Source organism: Dama dama, chromosome 18 (genome assembly GCF_033118175.1).
Source record: "Dama dama isolate Ldn47 chromosome 18, ASM3311817v1, whole genome shotgun sequence".
In the NCBI taxonomy this organism is placed as follows: Eukaryota; Metazoa; Chordata; class Mammalia; order Artiodactyla; family Cervidae; genus Dama; species Dama dama.
The window spans coordinates 70,047,895-70,069,952 of NC_083698.1; the positions used below are offsets into that span (position 1 = coordinate 70,047,895).

Here is a 22,058-nt window from a genome sequence, read left to right on the forward strand (position 1 = left end):
TTAATAGAAATACAAGCATATCATTTTATTATGCTTTACAGATTTTGTACTTTTTAGAAATTGAAGGTTTGTAGGACCCCCTTAGCTATCAGATAATGTTTAACCTGTTTTGCAACAAAGTATTTTTAACTAAGGTGTGTGTATTTTTAAAGACATAATGTTATTGCACATTTAATAGAGTTCAGTAGAGTATAAACAGAACTTTTATATGGAATAGGAAACCAAAAAAATTATTGTGACTTGCTTTATTTTGATATCCACCTTATTGTAGTGATCTGGAATTGAACCTGAGGTATCTCCAAGGTATGCCTATTCTACAAGTTATCCCAGAAGCGCTGGAGGTTATTGAGTTTCATATTTATTACTATCAGTTAAATGAAACTGGATATTCCTCCAAATACCATATGTCTTTCTACCACCACTACTATCTGCTTCTTTACAGCTTTCCTTGACCGTGTTATGTATTTCTCACTGGGAAAATGTCTCATGTGGTGTGTAAATATGGAATTAATACTGCCCTTAACCTGAACTTACAAGAACAAAGTGATTTCTCTCCCTGGAGTTGGCAAACTTTCTAGAAAAGTTCACGTATTTTGAATTTGTGTGTACATGGTTTGTCTCAGGGACTTTACCTCCACCATTATAGCTTGACAGTAACCAAAGATGAGATGTAATCAAGTGGGTGTAGCTATATTCCAGTAATACTTCGTTGACAAAAATGGGCTGAAAACCAAATTTGACCCAGGGACCTAACTCTAACACTGTATACCTAAGTAGAAAATCAATTCCAAATCTTCTTGAAAGAATTAGTAATTTTAAATGAAGGCCTTTATAATGTTGTGGAGTAAAAGGATCTGGAAATTTCTCACTATCCTGCATTGCTGTCCAATGCCTTAGATCTTGTAGAGGAGAATTTTATATTTGAAGGAAGCCATGCTCTTGATTGAACACTAACCGCACTCATCTCTTCTGACAACATTTGGCACCTTCATTTGGGCAGACGCTGCTAGTCAGCTACTGACTGACCATTCCACCGTCTTTCCTTATGACAAAATCCAGATTTGTATAAGGTATAGCCACATACCTCACTAAAATCTTGAATTTCTCATACCTCTTTCTTAAATGTCAATAACATGTGACATCCTCTAGCAAATGACATTGCAATGAAGTCTACTTGGTCCAGTTTCCAAAACGCTGATGTCTTTAAGATAAAAATGGTAGAGTCAGCTTTTATCCTCGGCTCTTCCTTCTTCTTACTTGGAGAGCAATTCTGATAACTGATATTTCTCAAGTATATTGCAACCAGGAGGATAAAGTTGCAAAAAACTGATAGCTGAAAGAAGATTGGGCTGTGGACTTCCTTAAGAAGGCATGAGTACCATGGCTTGCTTGAATATAGATTCTTGGTTAAGAGTGAAATAAACTTCATTTGATTATGTTACTATAGCCAAGTTTCTGATACATATAGCTCAACTCATTATTAATTGGTATCTGGTATCATGAGCTTTAAAACATCAACTCTATTTGTATGAGTCACATGATACAAAATTCAATTTGATACCAGAGTCTAATATCATTGATTTCTCATGTCTGTTTCTATCTCTATTTTAATAGTTTCTTCTTAAAGACAGTTCTATTTCAGAAAAGCATTTAGATAGGGAATTGAAAAAAATCTCAGAAACACTTTCTCTGTGCTAAGACAATCTTAGTTTGCAGGTTTGTTCAGGTTAAATACTTTTGCCTGCAATATTCTCAGCAGGCATTGCTGACCCTAAACTAGGGTATGAAAGAGTGGGAGGATGAAGTGGAAACTGCAAGAGCTTTTAAAAATCAATATAATGCTAGGTTGTATAAGATGCTGAAATACAAGAAATTGCTCTTAAAGAAACAGCTGGAGAGCTGGGTCAGAGTGTATTAGGTCAAGTTTTCTTTATGAACTGAACTAGGAGGAGTTGACCGTGGAGGCGTCACACAGCTGGGAAAGAAAGCTACAGAGCAGATAATAACCTGCTAAATAAAGATTGTGTCATGACAGAAACCAAACAGGCTTCCAGGAGGGCATTTAGGTTGTCCATGGGATTTCTTAAGATTTTCTTTTAAGACGCCTAGAACCTAGAGCAGAAACATTTATTTCCTAAAATGTCCCCACAAGGAATGTGATTAATTCTCTTGATATTTAAAAATAAATAGTTTCTTTTAATGCCTTGGTCTTCTACACATGTAACCAGGAGTGTTAGAAATAAAAATTAGCCTCACAGAAAAATCTCCATAATGATTTTTCTCACAATACCCATTCTAACTCTCCTGATAACCAAAATCTCCTGATACCCATTCTAACTCTGTATTTTGATATTTGGAAGTATTTATAAAAGAAAGAGGTTTATAAAATATTTGAGCACTTTTTGGCATAAATAAAATTTTTAAGAGAAATTATAGGTAATTTCCAAAATAGACTATAATGTATGAAACATTCTGACACTTTCCAATATTTTTCTATGGAAATAATTTTGAAACTTTGTTGCATGAAGAAAAGTGTGTGGATTTTCCTGGTCTAGAATCATTCTATTGTTTCTTATATTGAGTTTATTCTCCATGGTCTAGGCTGTTATATAAAGCAAAGTGATTTTTTCTGAGGTCTTATTAACTAAGTATTAGTCTAATCCATGTTTACTCAAGACTTAATCTTTAATTAATGAATTTTCATTTGCTCATTTCAGAAATTGTAGATTTCTCCAAACCTGAACATACTATCTGTAGATAGTTCAAGGGAATTAATATTATTCTAACATGGCGAGCATGTTCTTATCACACTATGAACATGAAGAAGAGCAGAGATTGAAAGCCCTTTGACTTCTACAAAACCAGTATGAAAAGCAATTCCAGTGCCCAATCACTAAAGTACTTCCTTTATATTGCTGTTAATTATTTCACAACAGCAATCACTAGAGATATTTATATAATATTGGCTATATTCCTACCTGATTTAATATGGCTTACAAAGGCATTACAAACCTTAGCTTTGGTTATGCCATGGTGCAGAAAATAAACCTTGCAGTTAAACCAAATAAAAGTCTGTGCCTGTATCACTGCTGACTTGGATCCTGACCATAATATCTAGAGGATGGAAGGATGTGGGTAACTTCTCAGAAATAATGGGAACACTGCAGCCGTCCATTTGTTATTTGAAGACAGGGAATCATGGGCCTTGGAAGGGGATGGTTGGTTGCCTTGCTTGGGGCGTATACTTTAATTACCTAGTTACATGCTCCTCTGTAAGCTGTGGAAGTGTCCCAGGCTACTTTGAGTTAGAAAGAATATTATTTTCTGCATGAACCACAACTTTCAGGTTGTCCTAGAATCTAGCAACATCCCCATCCTAGCATTTAGACAGTGGTGTCTTCAGGCTTGGCTCCTTCTCTTTGGAACATCAGGTTCAGCCCATCAAAGAATCCAAATATGAGCCCAATATGGCATCTCCAGGTCCTAATTGTCGAAGTACAGTTGACTGACTACCAGCAATTAAATCTAGAGACCAGAAATTCATGTTCCAGCATGTGTAAGAAGAAACTTCCAGATTCTGTTGTTAAGTATTTAACTTAGTGCTGGAAAGTGAAGAAGTTTGAGACAGAGTATCTACCCCAGGTCCATTTCTTCTCAGCTATTTTTAGCTTGCTTGTGGCCTGACTGATCCTTGGAGCAGGGAATCACATTGAGAGATTATACTCAAATGCGTTCATTCCAGGGACCTCCTTCTGGTCGGTAGCCTGAACTGTAGCTTCAAAAATGGGAGGAATGTGAATTCCCCGGGGCTTCCTAGGTGGCCTAGTGGTGAAGAATCTGCCTGCCAATGCAGGAGATGCAGGTTCCATCCCTTGGTCTGAAAGATCCCCTGGAGGAGGAAGTGGCAACCCACTTCGTATTCTTGCCTGGGAAATCAAGTGGACAGAGGAGCCTGGTCGGCTACAGTCCTTGGGGCCTCAAAGAGTTGGACACGAATGAGCAACTGACCACAGTGAGTTCTCACGTGCTCCAGTGCTTAGGACTTCACGCTTCCACTGTAGAGCGCACGGGTTCAATCCCTGCTTGGGGAACTAAGATCCTGCATGCTGCATGGGGTGGCCAAAATTTTTTTTTTAATAAGGGCTTTTTAAAACAACAAAGGGATCTATATATATCCCTATATATAGCACAGCGATCTATACTTACTATCCTGTGATAAACCATAATGGAAAAGAACATGAAAAAGAATTGTACATATATGTACAACTGAATCGCTTTGCTGTACAACAGAAATTAACATAACATTGTAAATCAACTATATGTCAATAAAAATGTTTTAAAAAATAAAATGGGAGTCTTAAAAATATTTTATTTTATTTCACTCTCTGTATTTGTACAGCTTCTAGACTGCAGTAAAAATGATGGCATGCAAAAAAACAGGAAATAAAGAAAGTCCCATTTCAACATGGAGAATTTTTTTGACACATACTACTTTTTATATAATTTAATTCTTACATCATGATCATATTGCTGTTCAAATTATATCCACTCCTGTTCTCAATTATTGTTTAACGATCTATAAATGTCTTCCAAATCATTTTGGCACAAAACATTTCAAGACAATTAATTAAACATTTCAAGACTTTTAATTTCACAAAGTGGAACTGTTTTCAGTGTCTAGACTTTTACATAAACACTTCTCATTTTTCTTTAATGAAGATTAGACATCCTGTTTTCAAGTCACAGTTCTTTTCTTGGCCTCTTCTTTGATGTGGATCAAGTCATTTAACCTTCTATGTGTTTGGTTCTTCATATCTAATATGAGGTTAATCATTTTGACCTTTTGCATTGGGGTTTTGTTCTGCTGTGAAGAAAAACAATTAACGTCTGCAAAGTGCTGTGGGATCTATGGATGACAGTCTAGAGATGGAAGGAATTATTCTATGTCAGAGAGGAAAACGTAAATACGCTTGAGTAAATCCATCTCACATGTGTGTTCTGCTTCAGTGAAGGTGAACGGAGAGTGTTTACTGGAGTGGGATGCTGTTTGCAGGCATGTTCTGACTCAGAAGCAATAATATTGGGAGTATTGCTATTCAAAACACATGGAAACTCACTGCCCTGATCAATTTGCCTCTTTATTTATTCATAGCTGAATTCCAGTTTTGCAATGCATGTGCCAAGCATTCCTGTTGACAGGTAGGGAAGTAAAGATTGCTTAATTTGTGCTGTTAAAATGAACCTGAAAAAAAAATTAAATCCCACATATTTCACAAAGGTATTTAAACAAGTTTACCTCCATAAGCCTTATTTTGCTTATTGCTGAGAGAGAATAAAATGCACTGTGAAAGTTGGAAAAGATACCTAAGAACTGTTGATACTTTTCTTTCTTTACCTTGACCTCTGCATTAGTCTTTTACTGCACTGCTTTTAACCTGGGCAAAGACCAAGTTAGGTAGCTGCCATTCAGGACCATGAAGAATATCTCTCTACCATTTCTCTTAAATTCCTTTTACATATACAAGGATATGAACTGATTGTCCCTGTTTTCCTCTAGGAAATATTAGACCTCTGATCTTTTACCCTCTTCCCTGATTGAGTTCTATTTTGGATAATATTAATAACCCTATGATGAGATTTTTATGTAGGAGAATAAAAATGCAGACAAAATGATTATGTTTACAATGCTTTATTTAAAATGTGTCTGGGACAGAGAAGCTCATCAAGATTAGGAGACCACCTGAGATGAGATTAAAGGAGTGCAAGCTGTGCACACACCCTAGTCTTGTCAAAGATCCCACCCTTGAACCATTGTTAGAAACCCCCTCATCAATTCTTTAAGCTTGAGACACTTAGTTTTTCAGGCAGGAGCCAGCTATGTCCCCCTTTGCCTGGCAAAGCAATAAAGCCATCCTTTTCTACTTAAAAATATGGAAGGAGCATTCAAATTTTAGCTAATTGGGCAGTGATAAAGGTTAAAGCATATTTGTGGGTGGTTTTTAAGAAAAAATGTTGTTGTTTAGTTGCCAAGTCATGTCCGACTCTTTGTGACCCCATGGTCTACAGCATGCCAGGCTTCCCTGACTTTCACTGTCCCCTGGAGTTTGCTCATACTCATGTTCATTGAGTCAGTGATGCTATCCAGGAATCTTTTTCCCAATCATAAGACATGTCTATTCAGTGACAGCTTCTGAAAGGAGAAATTCAGTAGTGATGTTAAATCTAAGCAGTCCATTTAGCAGAGATGTGAATTTGTGTTTACCTACAGACAAAGAATTTTCTCTCTTACTTCGGTAGGTGCAGCCATGTCTCTTTAGACTCTTGGGCAACAGGTGGAAATTAAAGGCCAAGTTGAAATGTAATATATACCAATGAACAGTTCAGTGGATTCCGTTGGCAAGAAAATTCATCTTCCTACCAGCCTTCAGTTCAGTTGTCACCCAGTCATATTTGGCTCTTTGAGACCCCATGGACTGCAGCACGCCAGGCCTCCCTGTCCATCAGCAACTCCTGGACTTTACTCAAACTCATGTCCACTGAGTTGGTGATGCCATCCACCCATCTCATCCTCTGCCGTCCCCTTCTCCTCTCACCTTCAATCTTTCCCAACATCAGGGTTTTTTCAAATGAGTCAGCTCTTTGCATCAGGTGGCCAAAGTATTGGAGTTTCAGCTTTAGCATCAGTCCTTCCAATGAACACCCATGACTAATTTCCTTTAGGATGGACTGGTTGGATCTCCTTGCAGTCCAAGGGACTCTCAAGAGTCTTCTCCAACACCACAGTTCAAAAGCATGAATTCTTCGGTGCTCAGCTTTCTTTATAGTCCAACTCTCACACTACTGGAAAAACCATAGCTTTGACTCAATGAACCTTTGTTGGTAAAGTCAAGTCTCTGCTTTTTAATACACCTACCAGCCTTGGAAAGATCTCAATTGTCTTTTTTTTTGTTTGTTTCTTCTCTAGGGTTATCTGGCTCTGAGCCAAAGAACCAGGCAGGACTTATCACCTAGCTATAATAGAGGAAGTTCTGTATTCTTTACCCAAAGGGATCTAACTTAATCCCTAGTAGCTGCTATCAGCATAAGGACATTTTCCATAATGCTTATTTATCTCTAAAAACATGCACATAAATGATCTTCTTGATGTTTGCAACAGCCTAGTGAACTTGTTAGGGACTTGCATCATCTCCACTGGGCAAATAAGGAAATTGTAATACAAAAAGACATATCCAATATCATTACTGTTCTATGACACACACATATGTATAAGATACATTCTGTTTTACAGAGAAATTTTGAGGAAAACAAATTTTTATTTTTCATCACAAACAGATAGCTATCTGAAGGTTTAAAAGGAACATGTTTTGTTTTGGTAGTGCAAATATGATATCCTATATACTGGAAGGCAGTAGGATATCATAGGGCCTTCTTGGTGGCTCAGATGGTGGAGCATCTGCCCGCAATGTAGGAGACCTGGGTTCGATCCCTGGGTTGAGAAGATCCCCTGGAGAAGGAAATGGCAACCCCCTCCAGTACTCTTGCCTGGAAAATCCAATGGACAGAGGAGCCTGGTAGGTTAGAGCCCATGGAGTCGCAAAGAGTCAGACACGATTGAGCTATAGGTTCGATAGGTTCTAATAACCAAGGGCAAAAGTGAAAGAAGTGAAAGTTGCTCAGTCGTGTCCAACTCTTTGTGACCCCATGGACTATAGCCTTCCCGGCTCCTTTGTTCATGGAATTCTTGAGGCAAAAATGCTGGAGTGGGTAGCCATCCCCTTCTCCAGGGGATCTTCCCAACCTAGGGATCGAACTCAGGTCTCATTGCAGACAGATTCTTTACCGTCTGAGCCACCAGGGAAGCCCAAGAATACTGGGGTGGGTAGCCTATCCCTTCTCCAGGGGAACTCGCTGACCCAGGGATCGAACCAGGGTCTCCTGCATTGCATGTAGATTCTTTACCAGCTGAGCCAGCGGAGAAGCCCAAGGGCAAGCTTCAAATAAAATTTATCAAGGAAAAGTTTGACAACAAATCAATGCTTTAATCCTAAATTTATTATTTTCTTCAGTAGTGACATATGATCTTGGATTCACAGGAAATACAAATATTTCCATAAAACATTATAAATTATTCAACACAAGGTGAGGAATATACTCAACATGCTTCCCTTTTCTATCCTCTCCTTTAGAAAAGGCTCCACCCACTGACCTTGTAAAACTGTCCAAATGTTTTAGTCATCATTATGGTTACTATTTCTGGTGTCATTGTTTTTTGTAGATATATATGTATATATATATATATCCATCTACCTGTTAATACTTTCCTTTTGTCCAATGATATTCTTTAACATTTCTTATCATGTGGTTTTCTGCTGTTGAATTCTTTCAGATTTTAGTGTTTGATATTGTCTCTATTTCACCCTTTTTTAAGGATATGTTCACTGGGTCTAGAATTTGATTTTTAAAAGTTTTAAATTTTCTTTCAGAAATTTGAAAATGTTACTCCATTATATCCTCAATTGCTTGTTTCTAGTGAGAATTCTGCCATCCTCATATTTGTTCTTCTGTACAGAAATATGTCTTTTCTATCCAGAGATACTTTTTTAAAATTTTCACTTTTTTCCTGGCTTTGAAAAATTTGATTATGCTGAGCCTTGGTGTAGTTGTCTTCACATCACTTGTGCTTGAAGTTTTTTTTAGGGGAGAAGGGAAAGAATCTGTGTATTTATAGTTTTCAGAAAATTTGAAATATTATCACCCACTGTATTTTCAAATATTCCTTCCTCTTTCTTCAGAGACTCCAACCACACATTTGTCCACGGTCTCTTTTCTACATTTTGAATATATGGTATGCAGTTATAATTGTCTTAATATACTTTTCTGCCAATTCTAGCATCTGTGTCAGTTCTGTATTGGTTTTGATTGGTTGACTTCCTATTTTTGGATGTGTCTTCTCATTTCTTTACGTGTCTAAAAATCTTTGATTAGATCTCATTTATTTTTCCTTGTTTGTGAAAGTTTATATTTTTATAAATATTCTTGAGTTTGGTTCTGAAATGCAGTTTAGTTGCTTGGAATCAGATTTGTACTTTTAGCTTTGATAAAATGATAAAAATCGTTTCTTAGGCAAATGTAAAATAGTGCTCAATATGTGGCTAATTCTTCTCTGCTGAAGCAAGACACTCTGAATTCTCTACTCAATGTCCCAAGAGCTTGTCCGATTTTGTTGGTAACAGCAGGCACTATTTCTGGTTCTGTATGAATGGTAGGCATTGTTTCCTTTAGTTATTTCAGGTGGTTATTTTCTTGGCCTGGAATAGTTGCCTTACCATGTAGTTCTGATGAGTATGCTGAACTTTGAAGGGCCCCCTCTGCAGATCTCTGCAGGGATTTCCTTGTGTAGTCTTGAGCACTCAGCTTTGGCCAAGGCAAGACTGTGACTTCAGGTCATTTTCTAGTTTTCTGTGTTCCTTAAAAATATTTTAGCTTTGCTGATTTCCTCAACACAGCAATTCTCCATCTCCACCCCCAGTCTATCTTAACTTTTCCTGTATGCTTCTAAAGCAACTTGTCCAGTCTTCAGAAACTCAATCCTATATTTTAAAAATATCTGTTCACTTGTTTGTCTCCCTTGAGGGAAAGGTAGTTGATGTGTGCATTTCTATATCTGCAGTACATAGTAGGAATTAGCAGTATTTGTTGTAGGATGAATGAGACAAAATTCTCAATCATCTCTGTAACTCAGAAATAGGAGTAAAATATTAAAAAATGAAAGGCTAATGAAAGAACCAGGTATACCTGGAAATTTCAAACAAGATTTGAATAATGAGATTCATCAGATGTTGTGAGTAAATGAGAACAGGTTTCCTCTCGTAGGCTATTCAGGTTTTATATCCTAGTAATATCAAATATTAAATAAATATATCATAGAATATTTTATGTTCAGTAGTAATTGAGAGTAAAAAAATCAAATAAATCCCTCTCCTCTTTATCAAAGTAGCCATGCTCTCTCTTTCACTCAGTTGAACTGCATTCTCTGTGGGCTCTTATATTATGTTGGACAATTTCTAAAATGTCTTTGCTCATAAGATAATTAGACCCAGTAACTAGATAATTATGCATATGGGGGATGAGGAGGTGAGAGTAAGAGGGTAAGTAGAAATGGGGATTTTTATAAGCCTCTCAATCTTCGGACCAAAGATAGCCTTTAAGGTTTAGGTCATGCAGCTCTAGAGAGTTACTGATCCTTTTTTTCTTTTCTTCTGATAACACACGGGCCACAATTTGATTTTTTGAAGTCTCCTGTTTTTAAAAAGGCTCTGAAACATTTGTCAAAAACCAAATTTAGGTTGACTCTACTTTTCTCTCTGTGGTTGTTTCTAGTTCTGTGAAATTCTTGCTCTTTCTGCTCAGAATATTTTCTTTGAAAGAGTATTCTGTTTCCCTCCTTAAATACTTAACCTGGGAACAGTGATTTGACTACAATCTCCTCTGAACATGTTCCCTTTCAAAAAGGAAACTAATGGTCATTAAAGGTCTTGGCCCTTATTCTGTAGGTGAGAAATAGTACACCACAATGTTAATTGCCTATTTTGCCTTTCCTGGAAAATGTCTTTTTATACTTGATTTGGGAAATAAAAGCAGTTAAAGGACACAAATTTCAGGCAGTTTAAAGTCATTTTATATGGGTTAAGAGGGCTACTCTTCAAATATACTCTTAAATCAGAATTAAGCCCCAAACTTCAAGATGCTCATTTGATTATGGCTGTATCTCAATTTGTTCATTATCATTAGGCTTCCCTGGTGGCTCACGTGGTAAAAGAATCCACCTGCAATGTGGGAGATCTGGGTTGGGAAGATCCCCTAGAGGAGGGCATGTCAACCCACTGCAGTATTCTTGCCTGGAGAATCCCCATGGACAGAGGAGCCTAGCAGGATATAGTCCATGGGGTTGCAAAGAGTTGGACACAACTGAGTGACTAAACACAATGGCATATTCTGAAGTAGTGATTCAAACAGGTAATGAGTAGCATCCAATCTTCACATAAGCCAATTGTTTTAGAGACAAGATTAATTCAAAGAAGTTGTAGGCCAAACCTCTATCCTGAATTTAAATCCCTGACCCATTCTTTTCCTCCTGGATACAATATAGAAATCAGAGTTGGATAAATATCTCCATGAGAGAAAAAAATGAATTAAGAATTGCATTTAGAGCTTTGAACTAAATCTTACACAATAACAGATTTCTTTACTGAAATAAGCTCATTTTACCTAGTGTATTTCATCATACCAATTTTCAGGAATAAGAGTAGTTATGTTTTTATAAGTGAGAGAGCTGGTGACATTGCATGGAGGGAAGTGCATTGCATAACTTTCTCTCCCTTTATACCCACTCATATATTGCACAGTATCCTCCATTTGTGTTTTCACAGGCACAGAGATGATTGCAATTACATACCCAGGGTGGTCCTGGTAAGGACTGCAGTCCAGCTTTGCAGTACAATTCTGTAGTGATTGTGACAAGCTTTGATAAATAACCCAGTTGACAACTAAATTGATCTTGGAGCAGAGAAGAGAATTAATGGAGAAGGGGCTTCCCTATCCAGAAAGTCACCTCTGTACTCTGGACAGAGTTTAATAATGAAGCTTTTGGATGGAAAAAAGATATATTACTTATTCATAGTGTCCTTTCTGTTTTGCTTCTTTGTCCACAGAGACTGAAAGAATTAAAGCAACGTGAATTTGCTCGAAATGTAGCTTCCAAGTCATGGAAAGATGAAAAGAAACAAGAAAAAGCACTTAAGCGACTTCATCAGCTGGCTGAGTTAAGGCAACAGTCTGAATGGTAAGAATTCAAGGTGCCTCAGGTGGTCAAAACTCTCTTTAGAGTCTCAGGAAATTCCAATCATATATTTTTTTGGTTCTCTAAACAATGTAAACAAATTATAATTAATCAACAGATATATCTGAAGGTACATATTCCTAATAGCTAAAGGGTTAAAAATTAATGAGTTTGACACCTGAGGTTTTCTTTCCTAATATTGTTAATGTGTTCTTTAATGAAACGATCCAAGAATAATTCTAATATACAGACATTTATTCTATCCAGGTGATTTATACGTATCTTATGCATCTCTATAGTGCTTCACAGTTATTTTGTCTTATTATTTTTTTTTTAAATCATAAGTAACAATGCATCTTCTGGGAGAGGAAATAAATCTGTGCATTCCTCTGTACACACCTGAAACTAGAATAAATGGCACTATCATTGTCTGGATGACAAACAAGATGTAATTAATGCAGTTAAATTTACCACATGGTGCCATTTAAATTGATAATTGTAACAAGCATTACACTGATACATTCTTGTAGCTGAAAAATAGCAGTTTTACATGGGCTCGGAACTCCTGGATGTTTTGTAGTAAGGAGTTTGTTACCTGGAGCTCAATTACATTTGCAGATTGTGATTTGTGTTCATATGAATCATAATGTAGAACACTAATGTAGCTAATTAATGTAGCTGACAGCAAGCTGGTGAATTGTGATATTTGTAGTTCTGTGCCAAAATTTAAACTCCTATTGTTTAAATGAAAAACAATATACAGTAAGCTTGGGAGTGAATGACTCAATTATAGTAGGAGAAGGCAATGGCACCCGACTCCAGTACTCTTGCCTGGAAAATCCCATGGACGGAGGAGCCTGTTGGGCTGCGGTCCATGGGATCGTGAAGAGTCGGACACAACTGAGCGACTTCACTTTCATTTTTCACTTTCATGCATTGGAGAAGGCAATGGCAACCCACTCCAGTGTCCTTGCCTGGAGAATCCCAGGGACAGGGGAGCCTGGTGGGCTGCCATCTATGGGGTCGCATAGAGTCAGACACAACTGAAGCGACGCAGCAGCAGCAGAATATTAGACTTCATGTTTACTTTAAAAAAATATTTTTTAGGATCAATTTTGAATTAAGTTGCAGTTAGCAGTCACCTTGAAAGTACTCAAGTATTTTTCTCACTATTTAGAATATTTTAATTTGCTTATAAAGATATAAAAAAGATAATATGAAAAAATAAGTGAGAAATTTGGTATAAAGAAAAAAAAATAATAAAGGTTAGAAGACCATGTGTCCAGAGGTGAGGTTAATACAAAAATGCATGTTTTTAGGGCACATGTGATCACAGAAACAGGACACATAACTGGTACTAAACTTATTGTCAACACAATAAAGATTAACTTTATTGCCAATAAGATATCAGACAGGATATTTTGTCAAAGCAGGGCTTAGAAGGAAAGGTCTAATGGTCATTAGGATGGTACACAGGAGATAATTGAGGGAATCTGTTAATTCCTGGATGATTAATTACAAAAAGTCAAATTAGAAAAGCAGGGCAAGTCTCGCTGTAGAGAGACCCTTTAGATAGGTTCTTTAAAGTCACACAATCAAAAACAAAAAACAAAAAAGCTGAGTAGTCTTAATATACAGAATTTTGATTCCTTTGTTATTATGAAAGTTGTCACACGTTTACATTTCTCCTCACTCATTCCATATTTTCTTTCGGAAGAAGTAGACAAAGGATCAGAGGAGCCTTGATGGTGAGGACAGTGATGGTGATGATGCTTTTATTTAAAAGTTCTAAGTATACAGAGTTATCTAGGAAGTGTCTTGAATAAAATAAATTATAAGCTCTATTGAGGTTGAGCTGCCTTTGGAAATCTTAATAACTAAATGAAAACAAAACTAGGCATTTTCTTCCATAGAGTAGTTAGGCTCTCTGGGTCCCAATCCGATCATATTGTTAGGAAATGATAGGTATTCAACTTCTCAGATACAGAACTTGGAACTAGGAAAATTACTTCATTTTTTTTTTTCTATTACCCACCATCTGCCCTCCAGACAATTGTTCTCTCAGATTAGTAGGCACTTGCCCTAAAGGAAGTCTGTTCATAGCATTATTAAATATTTTCATTTTGGCAACTGAATTGACAAGTGAAAAAAGTCATCTGTGTTACTTCTCCTCGGATAACCCTTCTTTGTCCTTTGTTCTCATAATGAGGGCTTCTGAGTAAGATGACATAGATAACAGAATTCTTCCATGACCCTATGGAGAGGAGAGGTGAATTTACAGGTAGTAAGAATATTTGAATAAGATTAATTTTTAAAAAAATGATGGCAGAAAAATGTTAATGAATCTTATAAAGGGCAGTCAACCTTAGCCACCTCTTAGGTAGATCAACCCAACATGATTCTTCAGTAAAATAATTATCTTATTGGGAGAAAGAGATTCACTCTATTCATAAATTTCTACTATGTATAAGTCTAATGCATCTTGATATGGACCTTTTTTTTCAAATTTTAAAAGTTGTGACCATTGCTTCTGAGAGTATGACATTCTTTATATAAGAAATAGATAACGTGGAACATTAGGAAATTACATCACTTAAAGAAATCAAGTTATTTTGATATGCTTTGCTTCCTATTTGAAAAGTGTACTTTTTGCCCAGGAGAGAATTAAATTATGCATGTATTGAGTTACCAAGCATTGGATTTGGGAGAACTATTGAAATAGACAATCCATTAATAAGAGCTAAAGGGTAACTAATGTCATTTCAAAAATTATAAATAAAAATAATTAGGTAAAAATACAGAAATAAACTAAAAATTATTCTAGAGGAGAAAGTGAAATTGTAAATGGGAGTATGACAGCAAAGATTAAGCCTTTAATTATGTCACAAGGCATAAGCTTGAATTAAAATAATAAAATTTAAAGTATCACAAAGATAAAAATAAATTAGATTTAAGGTATAGGAAATTAAATTTTATAAGGCAATGAGATAAAAAGTTTAAAGCATAAATATAAGAAATAGATATGAATAATAAGGATGAAATGTTAACATTGTAAAAATATAATCATAAATGTATATTGAATTGTAAAGTGAGAACAGAATAAGGACAAGAAGAGCAGAATGTAACACATAAGAGCAAAGAAGTTTGAACATATTTGGAATACTACAAAAGAAGCTTTTACACATATTAGAAAGATAAATGGTGAAGTGAAACAGCAATATAGAAAAGAATATTTAGACTAACATAAAGAAAAAAAGTGCACAAAACAATGCCAGAATAATAAGCAAAACTGTTATTAAGGAAAAAGAGAATATAAAAAATAGCCCAGTATCTACATCATAATGGAATAATTCAAGAAAGGAGATCAATGTGATGAATAAGAGAAAAGTTTTCATTATGAAATAGTTACTGTAAGGAGCAGACACTTTAAAATTTTTCCAAATTTAGTTTTCCACAATATTCAAGAATACAACTCTAAAATTACAGGCATTATTAGTTCATAGAAAAAGAGCCATCTGAAATTATTAAAGACTGGTGACTAAAATTATTGTTTGTAAATCAAAATCCATATGGATATAATAAACAGATTGGACATTGAAAAATACTGAATCCATAAAATAGAAATTAAAAACAAATTCTTTTTCTGAACTAGAACAAGAGACTGAAAGAACTAGAGTATTAGTATAAGTAATAAGACCAAAGCATACAGTCATGAGAGCAAATAAATTTAATGTATAAATTCAAGGATAAGGTACTAGGACAGGGAAGGGCAATAATCAGATCAACCAGAGAAGAAAATGTATCTGAGCGGAAGAAAGTTGAATTGAAAGTTCCCAGAAATGCTGGCAAAAATTAACCAAAAGAAATCAATTTATAACTATAGCTTGGTAAAGTGAGATATACACATAATTATTTGTATGTATTAAGTATAACAAAATACATATACATATATGTATATATGAGTGTGAAAGTGAAAGTCGCTCAGTCGTGTCCAACTCTTTGTGACCCCGTGGACTGTAGTCCATGGAATTCTCCAGATCAGAATCCCCTTTTCCTTCTCCACGGGATCTTCCCAACCCAGGGATCAAACCCAAGTCTCCTGCATTGCAGGCAGATTCTTTCCCAGCTGAACCACCAGAGAAGCCCAAGAATACTGGAGTGGGTAACCTAGCCCTTCTCCAGTGGATCTTCCCAACCTAGGAATCAAACTGGGGTCTCCTGCATTGCAGGTGGATTCTTTACCAACTGAACTATCAAGGAAGCCCCACATATATGTATATGTATATATAATAAAATATATACATGTAAATTATGTATATATACATAGTTCATTGTTTCAAATAAATATAACAAAATATATTATGTATACATAAAAAGGAAAATTTATAAAATCATGCAAATGCACAAGTGGATTTGTTTCAATATGAATAAAAGTAGGCTAATTAAATATGTCTCTGTAGTATTAAACATATAAAGACAGTGAAGGAAAGCAATGAAATTTGGTGAACACAAGGAATGTCGTGACACCAGAGTTCTATGGCAGTTGATCAAATAATTAAGTAAAAGCAATAAGAAAGAATTTTTCAGAACAAAGGCTAGGAAAGGATTCTTCCCCATTAGAATTTATGCTACATGTGAAAAAGATATCTGTTATTTTATTACTGTTTGCTCAAGCAATAAATGACTGCATAAAAATGAAGTAAAAATCTAAAATAGGAAAAGGCCAACAAAGCATGTCCAAAAATGTGGAGGGAAAGTAAAAAAGGAAAAGAAAGCCAGCTCAAAACCAGCAAGCAAAGCAGCTGAAAGCAAGTCAGCTCAAAGCAACAAAAATGAAAACAAAGCCAGCTCACAATGATGCGATTTGTATTGTTTCCCCCTGCAATAAGATTTGTTTTATAGTAGGTGTTTCACAGAACATTAGAGAAAATTTTAATCTAAAGAGTTTCATCTATTGTATATATCATCCTTTCCAGTTTCGGATTGAATTGCTACTCAAGCTCAAAAGAACAATCTTTAAAAATCTGTCAAAAGATCAAACATATATATGCAAAAAAGATAAAAGGAAAATATTTTGACGAGTAAGAAGCTAAAAGAAGGGTTTCAGACTAATTGAAGACATTGAGATGGCATGTAAAAATGTGTGTTACTTTGTTAGAATTGATCAAATTAGTGACAAGTCATAAAGACAGAACTGATCACCCTATTTCCTAAGAAAACAAACATGAAGGGATTTTAAGACTGAGGAAAAAAAATTATATAGTGCTTGAACTAGGTATCACCAACTCGATGACCATGATGAGTCTGAGAAGCTCCAGGAGTTGGTGATGGACAGGGAAGCCTGGCCTGCTGCAGTCCATGGGTCAAAGAGTCGGACATGACTGAGCAACTGAACTGAACTGAACTTTAAACTAAAAAAGTGAATAAAAGAGATATGTTTATGCTTTGGAAGTGACTTTCAGTTCCTTTTTTTTTTTCCTATTTAGGTGAAGGCACTGATTGGAAAACTCTTTGCAAAATAGGTTAAATCTATATTCCAAAGAATTAGTAGTCTCTGGGGGACATATTGTGATGTAAATACAATGCTTTATTTTCTTTAGCAGCACTGGCATAAGATATTCACTTGCTATTGCTTTTTGCTAATTTCAAAAAAACCGACTTAAGCAAAGCATTTTAGAAATAGCTACTATAAAACATGGAGATACTAAGTTACATAAATGCAGTGAAATTGTTATATTACAATAGATACAGTTCAAAAATAGTATCAGAACCCACCATCATACATTATGAAATGTTCATATATAGATAAGATTTCAAATCTGATGTCTTAATCATTTAAATATTTGTTTTATTTACAGTGTTTCTGGAAATGGGCCAGCATACAAAGCCCCCAAAGTAGCTATAGAAAAACAACTTCAGCAAGGAATTTTCCCAATTAAGAATGGCAGAAAGGTATCATGCATGAAGAATGCTCTTCTCCTTAAAGGAAAGAATCTCTCCAGAAGCATTGCCGATAAGCAGCGGTCCACCACAGCAAATCGACACCAGTTGCAAACAGACCGACGTCGTTTGTTTGGAAATAGGGTACCACAAACATCCTCAGATCTCAGCAATGCAAATCATAGGACAGGAGTGTCATTTTCTTTTTCCAAAAAAGTGCATCTAAAATTAGAATCTTCAGCATCAGTTTTCAGTGAGAACACAGAAGAAACCCATGATTGTAACAAGTCACCCATCTATAAAACAAAATCAACTGCAGAGAAATGCATGTGCTGCAGGTTTGCAAATGAAGAGACACATCTCACTAAGGGAAAAGATGTAAACATCTCATCAAACCATCTGGAAAGTATTTTACACAATACCCTCTCCATAAACTCTCAAATTTTGCAAGACAAGAATGACTTTGTTGATGAAATGCTGGAAAATTCAATTGGCATTCATGCTTCATTCAGTAAATCTAACATTCATCTTTCAGATGTGGATTTTACTCCTTCCAGCAGAGCAAAGGAAACTAGAAATACACTGAAGAACACTTCAGAAAACCACATTAATCACTCACACCAAGCCAATGTTTCCTCTAGCCCAACAAACATTTACAAGCATAGTGATGCCAGGATATTTGAATGTCTGGATGAGTTTCCATCAATAGAGCCAAGCGAACAAAGCAGTTCAGTTCATCTGAATCCCAACTCCAGAAAGGAGAAGAGAGAAAAATCATTAGATAAAACAGAAAGAGTTAGCAGAAATGCACAAAGCTTTATAAGAGAAGCATATCCCCATGATGTGAAGTCCAAAGCATTGCCTTTTCTCCACGTAAAAAGTAAGGATGGCCATACAACTCTCCAATGGCCAACAGAACTTCTTCTCTTTACAAAAACAGAGCCCTGTATTTCTTATGGCTGCAACCCATTATATTTTGATTTTAAGCTTTCTCGAAACGCAAAGGATGGCCGTGATCCAGAGGATTTAAAAACAGAATTGCAGAAAGAGCCCTCAGAAATGAAGACTACAATGGAGAATCAAGTCTCAGGTTTAATTAAAGACCAACAAAAATTGATCCAAGAAGATAATCGGTCTCTGAAACCAAAGATGAGGATAACTAATCCAGATTGGGAAAATTTCCAGAGGAAATATAATTTGGGCTGCAACAATTCTGAGTCCAGTATGAGTGAACATAATTTTAGTGCAAGTGACTTGGAAATGAAAAATCCTGAAGTGCCTGCTTACCTTGATATCTCTCTAAAGAATTGTGTAGGAAACAATAAAAATGGTGATAATGAACTTCAAGAACCCTCAAGGGCCCATTGGCAAAGCTGCCAAAGGGTAATTCTAAATGATGCAAATGAAGGCCTATCTTTTTCTCCTTGCATCTCTAGGACAAAAAAGCATAAACTGATTTCTTGTGATCCTCATCTGGATGTTGAAGAAGGGAATCAGTTCACCTGGAAGTCTAGTCCTTACACAGTAAGGGACCACAGTGACCATGGGAAGGATTTCAGTGTAATCTTGAATAGTAACTACATCAGTATGACCAGCGGGGTTTCTGGATGCGGAAGAGCAAGTTACAAGATAAGTTCTCCAAAGGTGTCTCTGAATAGGTGTACTAGCCCTTCAGACACATCCCATGTCAGTACAACGAGCTTGAGAAGTTCTTATTCCAATCATGGGTCCAGTGGACTTGGCAGAGGTAATTTGCTCTACTTTTGCAAACGAGAACAGAACTCAGTTGAAAGGCACAAACGGAAACGCCGAAAGCACAGTTGTCTCTGCTTGTCTGATGAGCTAGCAAAGGGTGACTGCCCACAGTCTGAAACTGAGAGAGGCGGGAGCTGCACATTGTGGGAATCAATTAAAAATGAAAAATATTCCAAACATGCTTATGGTCATTGCAGAGAAGAACCTAAACTGGGCAAAAATCAACAATTTTCAGGGCAAAAATCCAAAAGAATCACCCAGTGTAATTCTAGCTCACAGGTTTCTTGTGCTGGAAACAGTGAAAATCCACCTAATTGCCAGGGACCTCAGCACAGCAGATTGGGCTCTCACTCAAGAGAGAAAATATATTACTTAAATACAAGTAAAAGGAATCAACAGTCTTTGGACAGCCCTCACATTTGTGATCTGGGAAAAGTAAAATCCATGCAATGTAACTCTGGGAATATCAGCTACCTTCTAAGAAACTGTCCAAGAAGCCCTTCAGATACCGCAGAGTTGAACCCTGTAGAAGCAGAGAGGACCTCCCTGACAGCCAAAAGCCTTTTAGAAAGAGTACAAGCCAAGAAATATCAGGAACAATCAATTCATTTTGAGATCTCATCAAACAGCTGTAAAAATGAATCAGAGCCTCTTTCACAAATCCAATGTGTAATTCCATTTACACCACCAGGCTGTAACAGACCTTCATTGCCTTTGCCTAGAAAGACACCAAACAAAAGCAGAAGAAGAAAGGATAAAGGCAGTGCAATGCAAAGAACTATTGACAAAAACAAAGTCAAAATTTCCCCAACAAATGATTTTCCTGTTTTAGTGGGCACTGATTGTGATAATCATCTTTCTAAAGGTATAATTCATGTAGTAGCAGAATCTCACTCACCAAACATGAAAAAGGACCCAACAACAAAAGAACAACAAAAATCATTAATTGGTGAAGTCCAACCTTCTATTCAAAGCTGTGACCTAGTACCAAGTGGTTTCCCTGGTGCTTTTCCATCTAATAGATACAGTGGTATTACTGACTCAATGGAGACCAAAGAGAACGATATGAATCTGGACTTACAGGATGGAAGCATGCAAATGAATCAGATAGAGGGGAATATAAACTCTTACTATGACAGAACTATGCAGAAGCATGACAAAGTAGCAGATGACTTAGAAGTGTGTCATAAATCTCTTTCTCCTCCATTAATTCAACAGCCCATAACATTTTCTCCTGATGAAATAGATAAATATAAGCTCCTACAGTTACAAGCCCAGCAGCATATGCAGAAACAGCTCCTATCAAAGCATCTTCGAGTTTTGCCTGCTGCAGGGCCCACCGCTTTTCCTTCGGCCTCCACTGTACAGACAGTTCCAGGTCACCAGCAGGCTTCTATCACCGCCATCCACCACACGTTCCTGCAGCATATTGTTTCTGCTTCCATAAATGCCCATAGCACTCATCTCCCTATAGCTCATCTACATCCTCTTTCCCAGCCGCGTTTTAATCCATTCACATTTTCACCTTTGACCCCAACCATCATCCCTGCACACCCCACTTTCTTAGCAGGTCACCCCCTGCATTTAATCACCACTGCCCCTTTCCACCCATCTCACATAACATTTCAACCCTTGCCCCCTTCAGCGTTTATCCCCACCTTGTTTGGCCCTCACTTCAACCCAGCTACAACTTCTATCATCCACTTGAATCCTCTAATTCAACCAGTGTTTCAAGGTCAAGATCTTTGCCATCACTCTTGCTCCAGTCAGATGCAACCATTAAATGGAGTGAAAGAGGCCTTAAATGTGTCAGCTCACTTGAACTAAAAGCCCTTCTTCTGGATAAATAAAACAAATTGTCAGTACCTACAAAATGATGTATTTAAAGTGGTCTGATTATTATTATATTTAAAAGAGTGGTGCCAATGCAAAATGTGACCAATATAGAAATGTAAACAGAATTGCCAATATTGTAATAGAAGCATTTTAAGAATCTCTTAATTTGCTAAAAATAATTAGACAAATTTAAAGTAATTTGATAGAAAGGCAGAGGGGTATTTTTGGATGAGTTCTCATGTAATGTAAAAAAACAAAAAAATTAGGCATACTAATATTAAAAAAAATTAAATGGAACATAATACTCTATCTTCTAGGTATTCATTGAATGAGTGAATGAATGCACATTTGGTTTTATTCATCAGGTAATAATAAAAGGTCAGTGAAACAAACTAATTATGTGGTAAAAATAGTTCCTATGGTTCACTATTTACTAAGCTTTCAATCAATGTAATCTGTTTCAACCAATATAGACTATATTTTCATAGGAAATGAGAAATGACAAGAAATTTTCTAACTAATTCAGATTAAAAATTACTCTTCAATGCAAAACAATCTTATCCACATTGTATGGCTGAGTTTGCATGGAAAACTGAGTTACCTTCATTTCACATACTTCTATGTTAAGAGAATTTTGTAATTATAAGAATCACCAATATCTAAAATTAAGAATATTTAATTTTTGTAT

At 36.2% G+C, this 22,058-nt stretch overlaps 1 protein-coding gene across 1 annotated transcript in view; it reads left to right on the top strand.

The window, feature by feature from the left end:
- Positions 1-21,361, top strand: part of ZNF804B (zinc finger protein 804B) — a 518,489-nt gene extending 497,128 nt beyond the window's left edge. The window contains exons 3-4 of the mRNA XM_061166376.1: positions 11,712-11,842; positions 17,698-21,361. Coding sequence (XP_061022359.1) covers positions 11,712-11,842; positions 17,698-21,361 — 3,795 coding nt within the window. The remainder of the gene's footprint in view (positions 1-11,711; positions 11,843-17,697) is intronic.
- Positions 21,362-22,058: the final 697 nt, after the last annotated feature.